Source organism: Athalia rosae, chromosome 6, assembly GCF_917208135.1.
Source record: "Athalia rosae chromosome 6, iyAthRosa1.1, whole genome shotgun sequence".
Classification (NCBI taxonomy): Eukaryota; Metazoa; Arthropoda; class Insecta; order Hymenoptera; family Athaliidae; genus Athalia; species Athalia rosae.
The window spans coordinates 13569566-13586229 of NC_064031.1; the positions used below are offsets into that span (position 1 = coordinate 13569566).

At 39.4% G+C, this 16664-nt stretch overlaps 2 protein-coding genes across 7 annotated transcripts in view; one reads left to right on the plus strand and one right to left on the minus strand.

Annotated features, from left to right (window-relative positions):
* LOC105693237 (protein pangolin, isoforms A/H/I/S) overlaps positions 1 to 7669 on the plus strand; it is a 116206-nt gene extending 108537 nt beyond the window's left edge. For 4 of the 6 annotated variants that reach the window (XM_012413037.4, XM_012413039.4, XM_048657525.1 and 1 more), the window contains one exon: positions 2715 to 7669. In XM_012413037.4, the coding sequence (XP_012268460.1) occupies positions 2715 to 3150 (436 nt within the window). In that variant the 3' untranslated portion in view covers positions 3151 to 7669. Of the gene's footprint in view, positions 1 to 726; positions 968 to 2714 lie in introns of all 6 variants that reach the window. The other 2 variants (XM_048657527.1, XM_048657528.1) reach the window with 1 other exon arrangement.
* On the minus strand, positions 7628 to 13497 carry LOC105693236. Its single transcript, XM_012413036.4, has 2 exons — positions 13304 to 13497; positions 7628 to 13202 (listed from the first exon to the last, which is right to left on the minus strand). Exons 1-2 carry the CDS (start codon positions 13309 to 13311, stop codon positions 7766 to 7768), a joined length of 5445 nt encoding a protein of 1814 aa, XP_012268459.2. The 5' UTR covers positions 13312 to 13497; the 3' UTR covers positions 7628 to 7765.
* Positions 13498 to 16664: the final 3167 nt, after the last annotated feature.

Below are 16664 nucleotides of genomic sequence, written 5' to 3' on the forward strand. Positions count from 1 at the left end.
CTACTGCTTGTAAATAACTCTTCTAGAACCACACAGTAGTATTGCGATCATACCACCTGTCTAGCTCCACTAACTTCTGTACTATATAGAAATCCCATATGCCCCAACTCCCGGCTGGGTTTGTGAATATCATGGACCTCATTAAAGGGGCGAAATTATCAATCCCAATTTTTTCAATTCGTATTTTTTTCTAGTCATTATAATGGAGTCACTGAAATTTTTTTTTTCCAATGAATAATCCTTCAACGTTTTAATTATAGAAAAATGGCAACAAGAAAAAAAAAGCAAGAAATACTTGATCAATAGTTGATAATAGTTGAGAATAGTTGAATTTTTTGTTGATCTTTCTCTTTTAAAAGTGCACCCCATTAGACCGCAGGTAAATTAAATGAAATCAGAATTTTCGACAAACCGAATTCCTGAGGTGCGTGAGAGTTAAGAAGGTATTACGGAAGAGCTAGGTTGCCGAAGGGCGCTATGTAACGAGAAAATCTGATGATTTTTAATTCAAATAAAAAAATAGTTTGTACATATAGATATTTGGGAGACATATTTTCTGAATAGTATAAATTTATCCAAGTTCGTTGATTGAAAACTGTTATACTACTAAACTTAACGAACATTTGATAAATTTGATGTGTATGCGTGATGAAATGGTATGAAGTTAACGTGGGATTAAGATGTTGAACGAGCGCCCCTTTAATGGCTGGTGGTTGGTTTTGGCAGCCCAGTGGAGCATGGAGCAGGGATGGGCATCCACGCGAGCATAATACATCATGGTGTGGGAAGTAGCGCGGGGGCCGGGGTCGGGGCTGGAGGCGGCGGTGGTACAGTTGGGGTAGCTTCTGCCCCCTCAAACACAAATACCGCCTCCAATGCCTCCTCGCCTCAGCAGGAACCCACTTATGTTAATCTCTAGTCAAGCCTATCGCCTCCCTTCTACTGCAACACTTCTTCTTAAACAGTGGTCAGTCCCGACTTAAACCTATGGGCAAACTAGCACTCACTTTGTTCATCAGCTGCGCAATACCTGCATAATCGAGTTTACGGCTTATCCTCGAAAGCCCAGTCCCAGATCGTTAAAAATAACGGGAACCAAACATTGAAATCTTTCTGCAGTAACAAATTTGGTATCTGTGAACTTCTAGATGATTCAAATGACTCATATATTTAACTGAAAAACAGTATTCAAAGTATTCATGAAAAATGGGCACTACGTTTGATATGGATTTATCGGCGTTTTGTTTTTCTCTTTTGTGGAAGCACATGAAAGGCAGAGCTGATGACATAGTGAGCGGCAGAGTAAAGTCCTAATGCTCGCATTGTTTCTCATTGTTGTGGCTCTTTACAGCTTATTATTGTTATTATTTATCCTTCTTTCGTTACACATTATATTCGATGTCACCCTTAGCATGGCTAATCTGTATAATATAACAGTTTCGGTTCAAGTCGTTCATAGATTTATCCTAATTTAGCATGGCAATTCATAATTACAAATGTTGTGTTGTATAAATATGTGTATCTAGTATCTAATATATTTAATTATTTTCTTCTTTTTTTTTTTTTAACTTAATATAGCGTGCGTATTGTTTATTCAACATTCATACATTGACGATCGCGTGAAACTTGTGTGCCATACCCCATATACACCTAGTATTACTTATTTTCTCACTTTCAATGTGTGTGTAACAGTGTACTACTACGATATCTGAACTGTAATCTTCTAATAATAACTAATAAACTTAGCTGAGAGATAAATAATGAGAGCCAATGGCAGAGCGGTAAATGTCTCGACTGGAGTGCTGCAATTTTTGCAGGTTCGATTCCTGCATTAGTTCCTTTTTATGACTTTAAAATTTGCAGTAGACTTATTTTATTTCAATTTTATACATTTAAGTATGCATGGCAAAGCTAATAAACGATTATAGTGAGTCGACTGTCTTGATGTCATATACTATATTATTTTATATACACTGTTTTTTTTTTTTTTAATTTATCTTAATTAATTTATTTTCGGCTTATCTCACTGTGACCGACTTGCTATACGACGGCTGTTTATTGCTCTGCTATGTTAAAGTTACCTTAATAGCCTATTTATCGATGATATCTATTCTGTAATAATTTTAACAGCGAATTACGAGCCTACAATAATTGAATCAAAGGTAATTGCCAAATCGTTTGAAAATATTCAATGAATATACAGTTCGTAAATCAGTTACCTATTTTCCAAATGTAAATTATTGCAGGCTGGTTCTGGTCTTTTGAATTAATTTTTCTTTCATGTGTACTATACGTTATGCTTGTTCAATCTTAACTTTGAGCATGGCATTTGCGACGTGTGATAAAAATTTACAAAAAAAAAAAAGCAAAAAAAATAACAAAGCTTGTATTACAAGTTGAAAGAAAATGTTTCTTTAGTCCGCGTCAAGTCTGTCGATAGTATTCAGACGACGAACGAATACTATTACACGCGTTATGCGTACGATGAAATGAAAATTGGCTATGTCTCGTAGTAAAAAGTATCTTATAGTACCGTACCATACATCGAATTTTACATGTAATACCAGTTTTATAGTATAACGACGAGTGGGCATGATTTTTTATTTACGTAATACATATATGAATATATTGATATTATATCGTATACCTAAATCTTAGCTGCTGTTTAAGAATAATAAATTACGCATTGTTTGACCGGTTCCAATTTCTTTCAGACGTAAGAAGAAATGTATCAGATATATGGGGGAGGGAGGAGATGGCGACGGCGACGGGGACGGAGACGGAGATGACGATCACTCGGAAGACAACTTGGGCAGCGTAGGGGAGGCGGGAACTCCTGAAGAGGATGAGTCGCTTAGCAGCCCTGGAGGACTTTCGGCTCTATCTAGTCTCGCCAGCCCTTCGCTGGTACTGCCTTCGCCATCGAGCTTGGCCAGTCCTTGTCCGTGCCCCCTGACACCTCCAGTGCCTCCTCCGCCTTTGCCTCCGATTCAACCTCAGCCGGCGCCTCCTCATCGGAATCCGGTTGGCACCAATCCCCACGACATCAACAATCCACTGAGCGTTAACCAACTTACAGGACAGTGTATAAAAAGTGATGTGGGACCCGCCTCATCGGGCCCATCCAATCCTGCTATCAGTGTCACGTAGCCCTGGGCAGCCCCAAGTGACAAAACTATACTATTCGGTGTCATCGGGGTACAACTACGTTTAAGTTCAGAAAGGCTGGATAATCGTAGCGTTTGAGGCAAGGTAATTTTTTCCTCATCACTTTCTCATTTCCTTCGTCACACATCCAAACCAATATTGCAACATACTCTGGGAAATTCTATGCAAATATATTGTCCGTTGAATTTTTATTTTCAATATCCTAGACAAGATATTTGGGCTCATATTGATCCAACTGATTCAATACTCGAAGACTTTACGTTCCAATGTCTTGAGCGCTACTTATCAATGTTTATCAATAAGACCAGACCATTTCAGTGATCGTATTGCCCTCCAAATGTCCGTATGAATCTGGTATAAATATACAATACGATGCTCGTAGTCAAGAACGATCAATATTTTGGAAAAATGCGTCCAAGCTGCTTCGGGCGACTACAGTTATCCAGCCTTATAATCCGCTCGTAAAGACAGTGTCTGAAACAACCAAACAAATCGAACAATGTAATGAAAATGATGCAGAAATACTCAGGACCAAGTGTCTGGCTGTAGTCACTCGCTCGACTCGAACTGCATTCTGAAAGACTTAAGTGGTGAAGAAGTGCGTACTGCAGCTCGTAGTCCTTGTTACGTTGTGATGCCAATGACTGACATGTCATGTTCCTGTGCCAGGTACTATATTCTATAAATATAATTATATCGCAAGCATAGATTAAATTAAGTAATAGCGTTATCATTCATTTATTCAACGTCATGTGTCAAATACCTATCTTCTGTATGTAATTTGTTATTTTTTTAAAAGTCTATACAACTGATTAATTAGTGTAAGATCTCTTTAGTGCGAAGTCGTTAATTTTAGGCCGTTTTTTAAATACCCCCCATCTCCGCTACGGACCCCCTCAACACGACGATGATAAAACTGTTTACAATTGGCAGATATGTTGCTGTGATTGTAGTTTGATTGAATGGGTATTTTTTTGTTTGTTTTTTTTTTTATCAAATTTATTCGTTTTATAATCCTGTCCGTGGATCTCCATCGCATAATATTATGAGCTACATAGGTAAATCTTGAGAATTTATCTAGACAATTGGTGCATTTGGGGATAATTCAGACTATTCTCGAAATCATTTTTTGTATTGCTACGCGGATCGTAATAGAGCCGGCATGAATGTGGTGCGATTTAATTAATATAGTTAGACAGGTTTTGATTGTCTACAAATGCACCCTCGTTCATAATGTTACGATAGTTAATACAAAACGTTTGTATTTCTCATTGAAGCTGAAATTTTCGTTCATTATATTGCATCACCATTTGTTTTTTTAATCAATGACCATGTACAAGAGTAGAAGACTTTCAATTATTCTTAAATTTTATTTTATTATGAACGCCCAGCAGTAAGCAATGAAAATTTTATTCAAACAGTGGTGTCAGAGAAGTATATCGAATTAGAGAATCTACGTTTTTTACGTTTAAATCAGATCAAAATGATGAAAATCTTGTTTTTATGCCTGTTACGATATTTGAATTATATTTTAAACGTTTGCGATATAGGTAGTATTTTATTTATCGATTATCTCTAGTAGAAATTAAATGAATACTATATACTGGTATGTGTTAAGTTAAAACGCACTACCAATTGCAATAATTTTACATTAGTTTTTATTCCATTTGGGAATTGACTATGAAGCTTTTATAAAAATTCACAACTCTGACACCTAAACATAATCTATCATATTTGAACCACTGATTCTTTGTTTTATTTTCTGCATCTTGATAGAGTTTTTTCTCAACGATTTTCAACATGAATATGTTTATTATTTCATTTAAATGCCTAATCAGGGTGCAATAAATACATTAAACCTTTTCATCCTACAGTACCATGGGGGCTAGTGATCAACGACCAAACACCATACTTCTAAATTACGTTTTTCACGATACACTGAATCACACACATGAACGTGAGTTGATTTATAATCATCTGAAATTATTACCATTTTATTTATTCTCGTTCAAGACTCAGAAAAATTATGTGCATTTTTTCCCCATCTCTTGCATTTATTGGAGGATATGCCATTTCATAAATATTATTTCTCATACTGTACCTTCTCATGTTTGTAAGTATGGTAGGGGAGAAAAAACCTCGACTTCTGGATTTGCTAATTACCGATGTTTTCAGAGAATATTTTATTTTACTTCGAGCATTCATTGTACTGGTGATACGAATTTTGATACCAGTTCAACATACCCTAAAGAAAACTGATCGTCACGTGAGCATTAAATAGCCGGTAAATTTTTCTACTCGTATTTTCCTTTTCCTTTTTTTCGGTATGTTTGTTTTTCTGATTATTTACTGCAAAAACGCAATCAATGGTAGAAATTACAATTTCAAAACAATTGTTTGAATATCTTACTCGTTACAAACAGCTGCTGTGTACATAATAAATATTTTAAGGTGCATTTATTGTGAAAATGGGAAAGTGCAATGGAGGAATTAATAATAATATTGAGAACACAAAAAGTATTGTATACACTGATGAACAAAGAAAAAGAAAAGAAAACGATATCCGAATAAATGTATTATAAAATTAAAGAGAAAGAAATAATAGATACGAGAAAGAAGAAAAATTAAAATAAATTCTTGACTGAATTAATGTTTGTAATAATGAACACGTATGTATAATTCCCGTGTAAAACGCGTCACCGAATAATATTCTAAACGTGCCATAACAACATCATGCCAATATTTACAATAATACCTACATATTTTTTACATCATCATTATAGTTTTGTCTTACGGCACCAAGTCTGTCTGCCAGGTGATAATATGTTTCATGGCGTGTGCATTCAATTAATCAATCGATCAACCAATCAATCATAAACTTGGTCCAATATTGTTCACGTCTCTTCCATTTTCTTATCGAAATACAATTCAAGTTTGAATTCATTTTAATATACACAATTTGAACTGGATTTGAATGATGAAATGAGAATAAATGCACACATCAAATTGTCTAACGACAAAATGTGTATATGAGTATGAGAATGAATAAGTAAAGAGCCACTGCGATGTTTGTGGGAAATGTTGCCGCAGTTATAATCAACAGTTCGCGTAGTTAATGAAAATAAGAGTAAATAAGATTTCGTGATTGCAGGAAAAGAATCTGTGGATTTTATTGTGCTATAAATTGAAAAAGCATGCAAGAAATATTATTTAAGAGAAAAAAAAAGAGAAAAATAACGATTGACAACCATTTCGACAAACACGAAATACTATATTGTATCATGACATCCACTGTTGTACGATTTGTGGTGCAGCTAGGGGCGGGCCGGATCCCTGCGGGTAGCGAATATTAGAAAAAAAAAACAAATAATCTAAAACTTTCATAATGAAAATTAAAAACACCTACCTGTGCTACAACTAGCGATTTTACACTTTGAAGAAATGAGACGAAACCATTTCGATATCAAAAACTCGTAATTTTACTGCAATTGATTTTTATTTGGGAGACGTGAGATGAGTTATTCTTCATTTTTATGGGTGATAACAAATCGCGTCTAATCATCGCGTATATCAGGTCACTCACGTGTGCCAATATTCTCTCACATTTAATGATATTCACCCACCTTGATTACTAATCACAAATCATAATTCATGTACTTCTACGTACAGCTAAACATATATTGGACTTCATTTAACGGTAATAATCACATCTCAGTTTTCATATTTATGCAAGTAAAGTTTGATATACTTGATAAACGCTGTATTTCAAATATTGACGAAAATGAGGCTTCCAAAAAATTCAAATCAAGTTAAATATTATACCAGCGTTAAAATTAAGAGCGGTTTAGGACAGCGTTTTCAAAACGCTCAACGAATGCGCGTGTTGATCGATCCGTGTACAATTTTTCGTTTACTTAGCATGTGTACTTACATAGGTACTGTTGATTTTAACTCGGTTATATTATTGGTCTTCCACTTTAACCAGATATATTTATTTGTTCTCAACGCGGAGTGCCATGTTTTGTACAAACATCTTTTTTTCTTTCACATATTTTTTAGGTTTTGGTTTTCTTTCTTTCTTTTTTTCCATTCTCACCCAGTGGTTCATTCTTGCGAAATTAACCTGTGATAAATAACGCGTTTGCGCGAGGTACAGGGAATAATGACTCGAGCCCTTTAGAGTATAACGCGGAGTACTAAAAAAAAAAATTAACAAATAAAAAGTTGCAGTTTATGAGGAGCAATTTGTTGGTCACTTGGCTTCATCTCATTTCCATATAAGTGCTTGTATTATATGTAAAGTATCAGACAGTTCAGCTGTGTTGTACAGTGTTTTCTAAGTATCTAGTTTATAGCGTGTAACTGAAATATTGTATTTACACTTAATAAGTGATCTGTATCAAACAAATTCATTCTCGTATAGCATGTACTCCTACTCATATAGATGCTAAAAGTGATTTGTGTCATAAAACTATAAATAAAATTAGCAATTTGAGAATGGCGTTGAACAATTGGGAATCATTTGCCTCGGATATCATCTAACCCGTACATCCTGTATCATAGTAAATAAAAATCAATCTGCAACGATACTCATAATTTATTTAACGCATTGAAGTGGACATTCGGTTTTGGCGTCTGAGAAAAAGTGTAAGCTCAGTACGTTAACGGCGTTTATAGAATACACTGTGGGTTTTTTATAATTACAATTACTAACGAACATTTTTGCCATCCTTGCGATCGTCCCACATTTCATTACACAACATTTCCCGTTGGGTGTGACCCTCCCAGTTTCATCTCTCGAAAATGGTTCGAATAAGTAAAATTTACCGTAATGCTGCATCACGGCTACTGCCACATTTGGTAAATGCAAAATACCCGAACAATTATTCCTGAAAAAAAGTGTCAACCCTTCGGTAAGATCGTAGACATGTAAAAGTCCCGCTACCGTGTGCTGATGAATGTTTATATTCGCGCGAAAATCGCCGACGATGAAAACCGTGAGTATTTCACTCGGGGACAGGACGCGAGCACCGGGTCTGAAAACGCGGACGCTATCGGAGTGCAATCTATCTCCATAATTCATTATGGAGTCCAAAAGATCCGGGGTCCATATTGAAGGGATGTGCAAAAGTCCGACAACGATGGCAACGGCCGCGACCGCGGTGCTTTGGAGTCCTCTGGTTTTGATACTGAATGTTCGGTCCCCAAGGTGACCGTGGCCTCGAAGAACGCTAAGTTCGTCATCGACGAAGATGTATTCCGAAAGCATTTCAACGTCCATAGTAGCGAGATTTTTAACTGGAGAAACTGGAATTGGAGGGACCGTGCAGTTCTTTACGGGTCGGAATCCAGCCGGGCACGGCAGGGGTTGAATTATCGTCGTATTGATGATGACCCTATCGATTGAGTACATGCCATACTTTTCCTTATCGTCAAGATTACCGAATATTAAATCGTAAATTGGCTCGATGCAAGCGAACCACATTACGCATGATGAACCGTGGTCGGATCGCACTCCATGATCGTCCCTTGATCTTGGATCGTAAATAAAGTAAACTCCCAAGTCCCTCCAGATCGCAGCCATGTATCTTCCCGCGACCAAAACACCCGCGTTATTGGTTTCAAAAAATTTTGGAAGGCCTTCCTCTAACATTATAATCGGCGGAGGGGGAGGTGGCTCTCGTTTAGTAGCTCCTTTTTTGCCTTTCTTTGCTACCTTTGCCTTTTTTGGTTTTTTCTTTTTGCCTTTACCTTTTTCCTCTGGTTTAGGTGGCTCCGGTGCAACCCTCCCCGTTATGCTACCCCCCTCGATATCTGCGGTAAGGATATTAACTCCCAAATAAAAAACCCTGATTATATCCTGCGGTCTTAGCCTCATCCGCGCCGGTTTGGCTTTCATGGTTTCTTTATGCACGTTATTACCTATCACCAGAATTTCGTCGAGGGATTTTTTCGTCCAAGTTATCGGACTCTTTACCACCGAAAGACCGAGGGCTACGACGCAGTTAGCCGCGGTTTGCCTGTTTCGTATAGCCGGAGAAAATATTTCTGAAGCCTGGTGCGTCGTACCCCGTAAAATTGCACGCGCCCCATTCAATCTCTGGTACGCATTCAAAGCGGGTAAATTCGCAGGACGAACTCCTGGGCTCGGGTCGAATTTCCAAGGAGCTAACTTATTCCAGTCTACAACGTGTATTCCGCTTATTTCATAGTCCCCCTCGTTACCGAGACTCGACAGCAGATTTTCTACGAGTAAAGGGGTACCGGTAAATCGTAGGGCTTGAGGCGCTCCCGAGGACTCTTCGCCGCCCGAGGAACCCGGGATAACGGAGTAGAAGAAATCCTTGAATTTCCATATCGCTACGTTGGTTCCGCAGGAAGACAGCACCCCGGAATTTTGGGTTTCAAAGAATTTATCGATCCCGGTTTGAAGGTCCTGAAGCTTTGGAGGTTTCCCTGCGAGATCTCCCGCTTGGACACAGTCCTTGACGGCAATTTCAATCCTCCGATTCGAGAGGAAGAACTCCGTGATTAATTCATTAACTCTGGGGCACTCTTCGTTACCCAGCCTCTCGACACACTTTGAGTGCAATTTGTCCCCGGTAATAATCACCTCGTCGAGGACTTCGGGTTTCCAAAATCGTGGCTGGTAAACTTTGGAGAATACTATAGCCATGACCGCGACTGCGGAGGATTGTTTGCTTCTGTTTTCCTCCGCGAACTTTTCATCATCCATCGTAACGGTTCCCGAGAATCCCCAGACTCCATCCGATAGCTTTGGGAAATTGTGCCACAAATCCTCCGCGGAGGTCGTTCTCTGTGGACGTTCCCCTTCTGCTACTCTGGTCTCGTACTCGTTGTCGATGGTAACGTTATCGAGTGTAAAATCAACGTCTGATTTTTCTAGCGAAAGTTGTATACCGCTGGCAAGACCAGCGGCATTCATGAACCACATAACTGCAGCGGTTCCGTCTTTATCTTTGGGCACCCCGCGATTGTCCCGTCCTTTCGGATCCATCGTGAACAGAACATTCCCTTCTTTCCAAACGGGCATTATCACATTTCCACAATTGAATACACCGTGAGTATTGTCTTCAAAGAATTCTTGCAAGGACTTCGCCAGCTCCGAAGGTTTTCCGGTTGCTACTTCCTCCTCAAGACCGATGCTGATGTGATTAACGCCGATGTTGAATTCGTCGTTGACTTCATTCGTGAGGAGATAATCCCTGGGATTTTCTTCATCTTCTTCGGGCTCTGGAAGATTTTCCGCGCTTTCGTTCGTCAGCCTATCCCCGATTTTAAGGACCTCGTCAACTACTTCTCTGTACCAGAGCAAAGGGTTGTACAGTTTCGTCATTGCCAGTGCAACGAGTGCCGTGGCCGCCTGTTGCTTTCCACGCGTTTGATGTTTGAACATGATTTCATTTTCCTGATTCAGACTGCCATTAAGACACGCGGAATCCTCACCCACCGCCACGTACTGATTCAGTTCCGGTTTAATCGGCGTCTGCATGTCCTTCGCCAGTTCTTCGTCCGTCATGGGCTGCCCTATGGACACTACTTTGAGGTCATGTATCATAAATTCATCCGTAAGGTCTTCCGCTTCCGTATCAATATTTTCTTCCACGCATTTAGCAATCAGAGGTAATTCCAAGGTACGAATTACGCAGGAAACTGGCTCACTATCTTCACCTTCAAAATTTCTCTGCCCCAATTTCCCCCTGGCGTTAGAATCGAAGTAATAATAAGAAGTTTCTTTGGTTTTATCTTTCAGCTCCTCATCGTACTTCCAAATCGCGACATTTAAATCTTTAACTTGGAGGATTCCGAACTCGTGGGTTTCGAAAAATTGAGTGATTCCCCTCAACATGTTCAACTGTTCGCCGATCTCCGGCGCTTTCAAATTACCAACAACGGTGCAATCCTCGTATTCGACCCTAATTTTTCTGTTCTTCATATAAAAATCCTTTCGCAGATCGGTAATTAGAAATTTCCTTTCTTCGTCGTCCGAGTGTATGAGTTGCTGACACCAATTGTAGTAGGCATCTCCGTCGGTTATCGCCCCATCGATCGTTTCTTTGGTCCACTTTGAGGGTGGCGTTTCCTTGGCGTTCACCAAAGCTACCACTGGGATAGCTGGGCCTTGTTGGCCGGCGCTCTCCTCATCTAAAGATTCGTCCTCGTTCGTAATCGATCCTCGAAGGACCCATTTGCCAAGTTCTCCGGCAGAAAAATCGTTCCATGGACGAAGACCAGGGAGATCCTCAGCTACGGTTACGTGACGCAGCGTGAATCTATCGTTCTTTTTAGCAGGATCGACATTTTTCAAGAACAAAGCAACAAGGGAATCCAAATCCGGAAATCTGATGGTACAGCATTTTCCGATTATTTTCTTCTCCCCAGGGCTCCCGACTGCAGATTTTCCCTTGCTACCTTTACCACCTTTTCCTTTTACCTCGAAAATTCGCACCCCCAAAGGACCAGACTGTCGAGGATCAAATGTGTAGTAACAATCGTCCTGTGTCCAGACGGTCACTGCCATTGACGTACACTCCAGGATACCGTCTTTGTTGACTAGAAAAAATTCCTCCAAAGCCTGCTTCAGATTTAAAACGGAAGGAATCTTGGATGTTATCGTACCGACAACGGTCACCAGGTCAACATCCACGATAAGTTTCTTCCCTTCGATTGTAAACTTAGTATCGTTTAGATCGTTGGCCGTCATGGACTTTATGCTTGGCTTATCTGCTTTTACTTGAGCGTAGACGCTGTCTCCGAGAGCGAGAATTTCATCTAATTTCGGTCGGAGCCAGGACTTCACGGCGTGTACTTTCTTCATTCCAATTGCCATCACGCAGTTGGCAACATTCTGAGCTCCCTTACCCTTGTAAATATCAAATCCCTCGTGTGTCCAGCCATGAAGAATCGCCATATCTCCGGCTAGTTCTTTGAACGTCGACGGTACGTTCACGTGCATGTCATAATAATCGTAACCTGTATCAAAGTTATTGCGATCGCATAGCGGCTCTGCGGCAAATTTCGCATCTATACTGTAATTCGATATGCTTATTGACAGTGGCTCTTTTCGAGCTTTCAGGTCTCCGGGCGCGGCGTGCTTTTCTTCTACCTTGCACTTGGGTTTTCCCTCTCCTATTTCCAGAGGGTTGATCGCCTTCAGGGCTTTCTTACTTGGAGCAAGTACCGAGCTTTGCCCACATTCTCCTCCTGCCATTGACTCGAAACCGCATCTTTGTATCGGCGTTACCCGAAGGACCGTCACCTTAGCGATGCAGTATTTAGAGTCGAACTTTTTCTCCATATTGCCGAGGAAAAGCTCCCGCATTTCGTTCAGGCATTTGAAATAGACCAAGCATGCGACGCCATCCTTCAGTTTCGTTCCGTCTTCAGCGCGGGGCGATGGATCAAAATAAAAAAAACCTGAACCCTGGTGCCGCCACATGGCCACAGAAATGCCCTGCGTCGTTATAACTCCAGCGTCGTTAGTTTTGAAGAATCGCTGCAATCCTTCCGTGAAATCTGGGCATCCGACGCTTTCGCTAAATAAATTTCCATGTACGCTACCGTCCTCAGCGCAAATGGTACATTTGTAATCGCCTACGAAGAACTCGGGGGAAACAAGATTTACTGTCATGTAAATGCCAGGGGTAACCCGGTTTCTTGTAGCGCTCATTGAAAAAAGTTTATCGCCAAATTGCAGGACTTTGTCGACATGATCTTTAGTCCAATCCTTCGGCTCAAAGAGACGCCCGAACACGATCGCCACCACCGAACAAGGAGCCCCTTGATTTCCACGGCTTCTTGGCTTGAAACGCGGGTCCGTCATGGCCCATGATCCTCGTAAGATTGCTGATCTAGGAGTCAAGATGCGAAAATTATACCAGCGCTTCCCAAAATCATGACGTGCGGTGAGTGACTTTTTCTCGAAATCTTGTTTTTGTTCGAGGTTTTCTGCCGCGTCGGGATTGCCCTCATTTTCTGTTGCCAGTTTATTTGAGTTTGCTTTCGATTTGGCTCTGCGAAAAGTAATTGGAGCGTTCTTAAAATCTGAGCTAACGCGTTAGTATCATTTTCAATTTGACAGATAACATTCATTGCTATTCAAAGTGGGACTTACTCTGCCATTTAAAGTGTATACATATAATTTCGAGAGATGTAAAGATTTAGTATTCTGGCCAACACCTGAGTATCATCGTATTATAAGAGAATGAGAAAAATGATATTATGGATGTACTAGTGAATTTGGATATCGTTGAAATTATTCCGAAATTACAGTCACCCCAGTTCTGTGGAAAAAAAAGATGGATTTGATCGACATCTCTTTTTTTAATATTGATAACAAAAATTGTTCCTAGATGACAATGGTATCGCTGATAATTCTATACGCACTCCGAAATTGAATCAAAGCTACTGGCTGCTATTGCATTTTGATAACAGGGAAACGACACCATCGACGGAATTAAAATAACCTCGTTAGTTTGAGTAAGGTTGCGATTAAAATGCCTTGGCTTGAATTCACTATAGTCTTAGCACATTTTTGGACGCGAAAAACACCAAAGACTATAGTCTTTGCACATTTTTCCGCGTGAAAAACACCAAAGACTATAGTCTTTGCACATTTTTCCGCGTGAAAAACACCGAAGACTATAGTCTTTGCACATTTTTCCGCGTGAAAAACACCAAAGACTATAGTCTTTGCACATTTTTGGACGCGAAAAACACCAAAGACTATAGTCTTTGCACATTTTTGGACGCAAAAAACACCAAAGACTTTAGTCTTTGCACATTTTTGGACGCGAAAAACACCAAAGGCTATAGTCTTAGCACATTTTTGGACGCGAAAAACACCAAAGACTATAGTCTTTGCACATTTTTCCGCGTGAAAAACACCAAAGACTATAGTCTTTGCACATTTTTCCGCGTGAAAAACACCGAAGACTATAGTCTTTGCACATTTTTCCGCGTGAAAAACACCAAAGACTATAGTCTTTGCACATTTTTGGACGCGAAAAACACCAAAGACTATAGTCTTTGCACATTTTTGGAAGTGAAAAACACCAAAGACTATAGTCTTTGCACATTTTTGGACGCAAAAAACACCAAAGACTTTAGTCTTTGCACATTTTTGGACGCGAAAAACACCAAAGGCTATAGTCTTAGCACATTTTTGGACGCGAAAAACACCAAAGACTATAGTCTTTGCACATTTTTCCGCGTGAAAAACACCAAAGACTATAGTCTTTGCACATTTTTCCGCGTGAAAAACACCGAAGACTATAGTCTTTGCACATTTTTCCGCGTGAAAAACACCAAAGACTATAGTCTTTGCACATTTTTGGACGCGAAAAACACCAAAGACTATAGTCTTTGCACATTTTTGGAAGTGAAAAACACCGAAGACTATAGTCTTTGCACATTTTTCCGCGTGAAAAACACCAAAGACTATAGTCTTTGCACATTTTTGGAAGTGAAAAACACCAAAGACTATAGTCTTTGCACATTTTTGGACGCAAAAAACACCAAAGACTTTAGTCTTTGCACATTTTTGGACGCGAAAAACACCAAAGGCTATAGTCTTAGCACATTTTTGGACGCGAAAAACACCAAAGACTATAGTCTTTGCACATTTTTCCGCGTGAAAAACACCAAAGACTATAGTCTTTGCACATTTTTCCGCGTGAAAAACACCGAAGACTATAGTCTTTGCACATTTTTCCGCGTGAAAAACACCGAAGACTATAGTCTTTGCACATTTTTGGACGCGAAAAACACCAAAGACTATAGTCTTTGCACATTTTTGGAAGTGAAAAACACCAAAGACTATAGTCTTTGCACATTTTCGGACGCAAAAAACACCAAAGACTTTAGTCTTTGCACATTTTTGGACGCGAAAAACACCAAAGACTATAGTCTTTGCACATTTTTGGAAGTGAAAAACACCAAAGACTATAGTCTTTGCACATTTTCGGACGCGAAAAACACCAAAGACTATAGTCTTTGCACATTTTTGGACGCAAAAAACACCAAAGACTATAGTCTTTGCACATTTTTCCGCGTGAAAAACACCAAAGACTATAGTCTTTGCACATTTTTGGACGCGAAAAACACCAAAGACTATAGTCTTTGCGCATTTTGAGACACAAAAAACACCAAAGACTATAGTCTTTGCACATTTTTCCGCGTGAAAAACACCAAAGACTATAGTCTTTGCACATTTTTGGACGCAAAAAACACCAAAGACTATAGTCTTTGCACATTTTTGGACGCGAAAAACACCAAAGACTATAGTCTTTGCACATTTTTCCGCGTGAAAAACACCAAAGACTATAGTCTTTGCACATTTTTGGACGCGAAAAACTCCAAAGACTATAGTCTTTGCACATTTTTGGACGTGAAAAACACCAAAGACTATAGTCTTTGCACATTTTTCCGCGTGAAAAACACCAAAGACTATAGTCTTTGCACATTTTTGGACGCGAAAAACACCAAAGACTATAGTCTTTGCACATTTTTGGAAGTGAAAAACACCAAAGACTATAGTCTTTGCACATTTTTGGACGCAAAAAACACCAAAGACTTTAGTCTTTGCACATTTTTGGACGCGAAAAACACCAAAGGCTATAGTCTTAGCACATTTTTGGACGCGAAAAACACCAAAGACTATAGTCTTTGCACATTTTTCCGCGTGAAAAACACCAAAGACTATAGTCTTTGCACATTTTTCCGCGTGAAAAACACCGAAGACTATAGTCTTTGCACATTTTTCCGCGTGAAAAACACCGAAGACTATAGTCTTTGCACATTTTTGGACGCGAAAAACACCAAAGACTATAGTCTTTGCACATTTTTGGAAGTGAAAAACACCGAAGACTATAGTCTTTGCACATTTTTCCGCGTGAAAAACACCAAAGACTATAGTCTTTGCACATTTTTGGAAGTGAAAAACACCAAAGACTATAGTCTTTGCACATTTTTGGACGCAAAAAACACCAAAGACTTTAGTCTTTGCACATTTTTGGACGCGAAAAACACCAAAGGCTATAGTCTTAGCACATTTTTGGACGCGAAAAACACCAAAGACTATAGTCTTTGCACATTTTTCCGCGTGAAAAACACCAAAGACTATAGTCTTTGCACATTTTTCCGCGTGAAAAACACCGAAGACTATAGTCTTTGCACATTTTTCCGCGTGAAAAACACCGAAGACTATAGTCTTTGCACATTTTTGGACGCGAAAAACACCAAAGACTATAGTCTTTGCACATTTTTGGAAGTGAAAAACACCAAAGACTATAGTCTTTGCACATTTTCGGACGCAAAAAACACCAAAGACTTTAGTCTTTGCACATTTTTGGACGCGAAAAACACCAAAGACTATAGTCTTTGCACATTTTTGGAAGTGAAAAACACCAAAGACTATAGTCTTTGCACATTTTCGGACGCGAAAAACACCAAAGACTATAGTCTTTGCACATTTT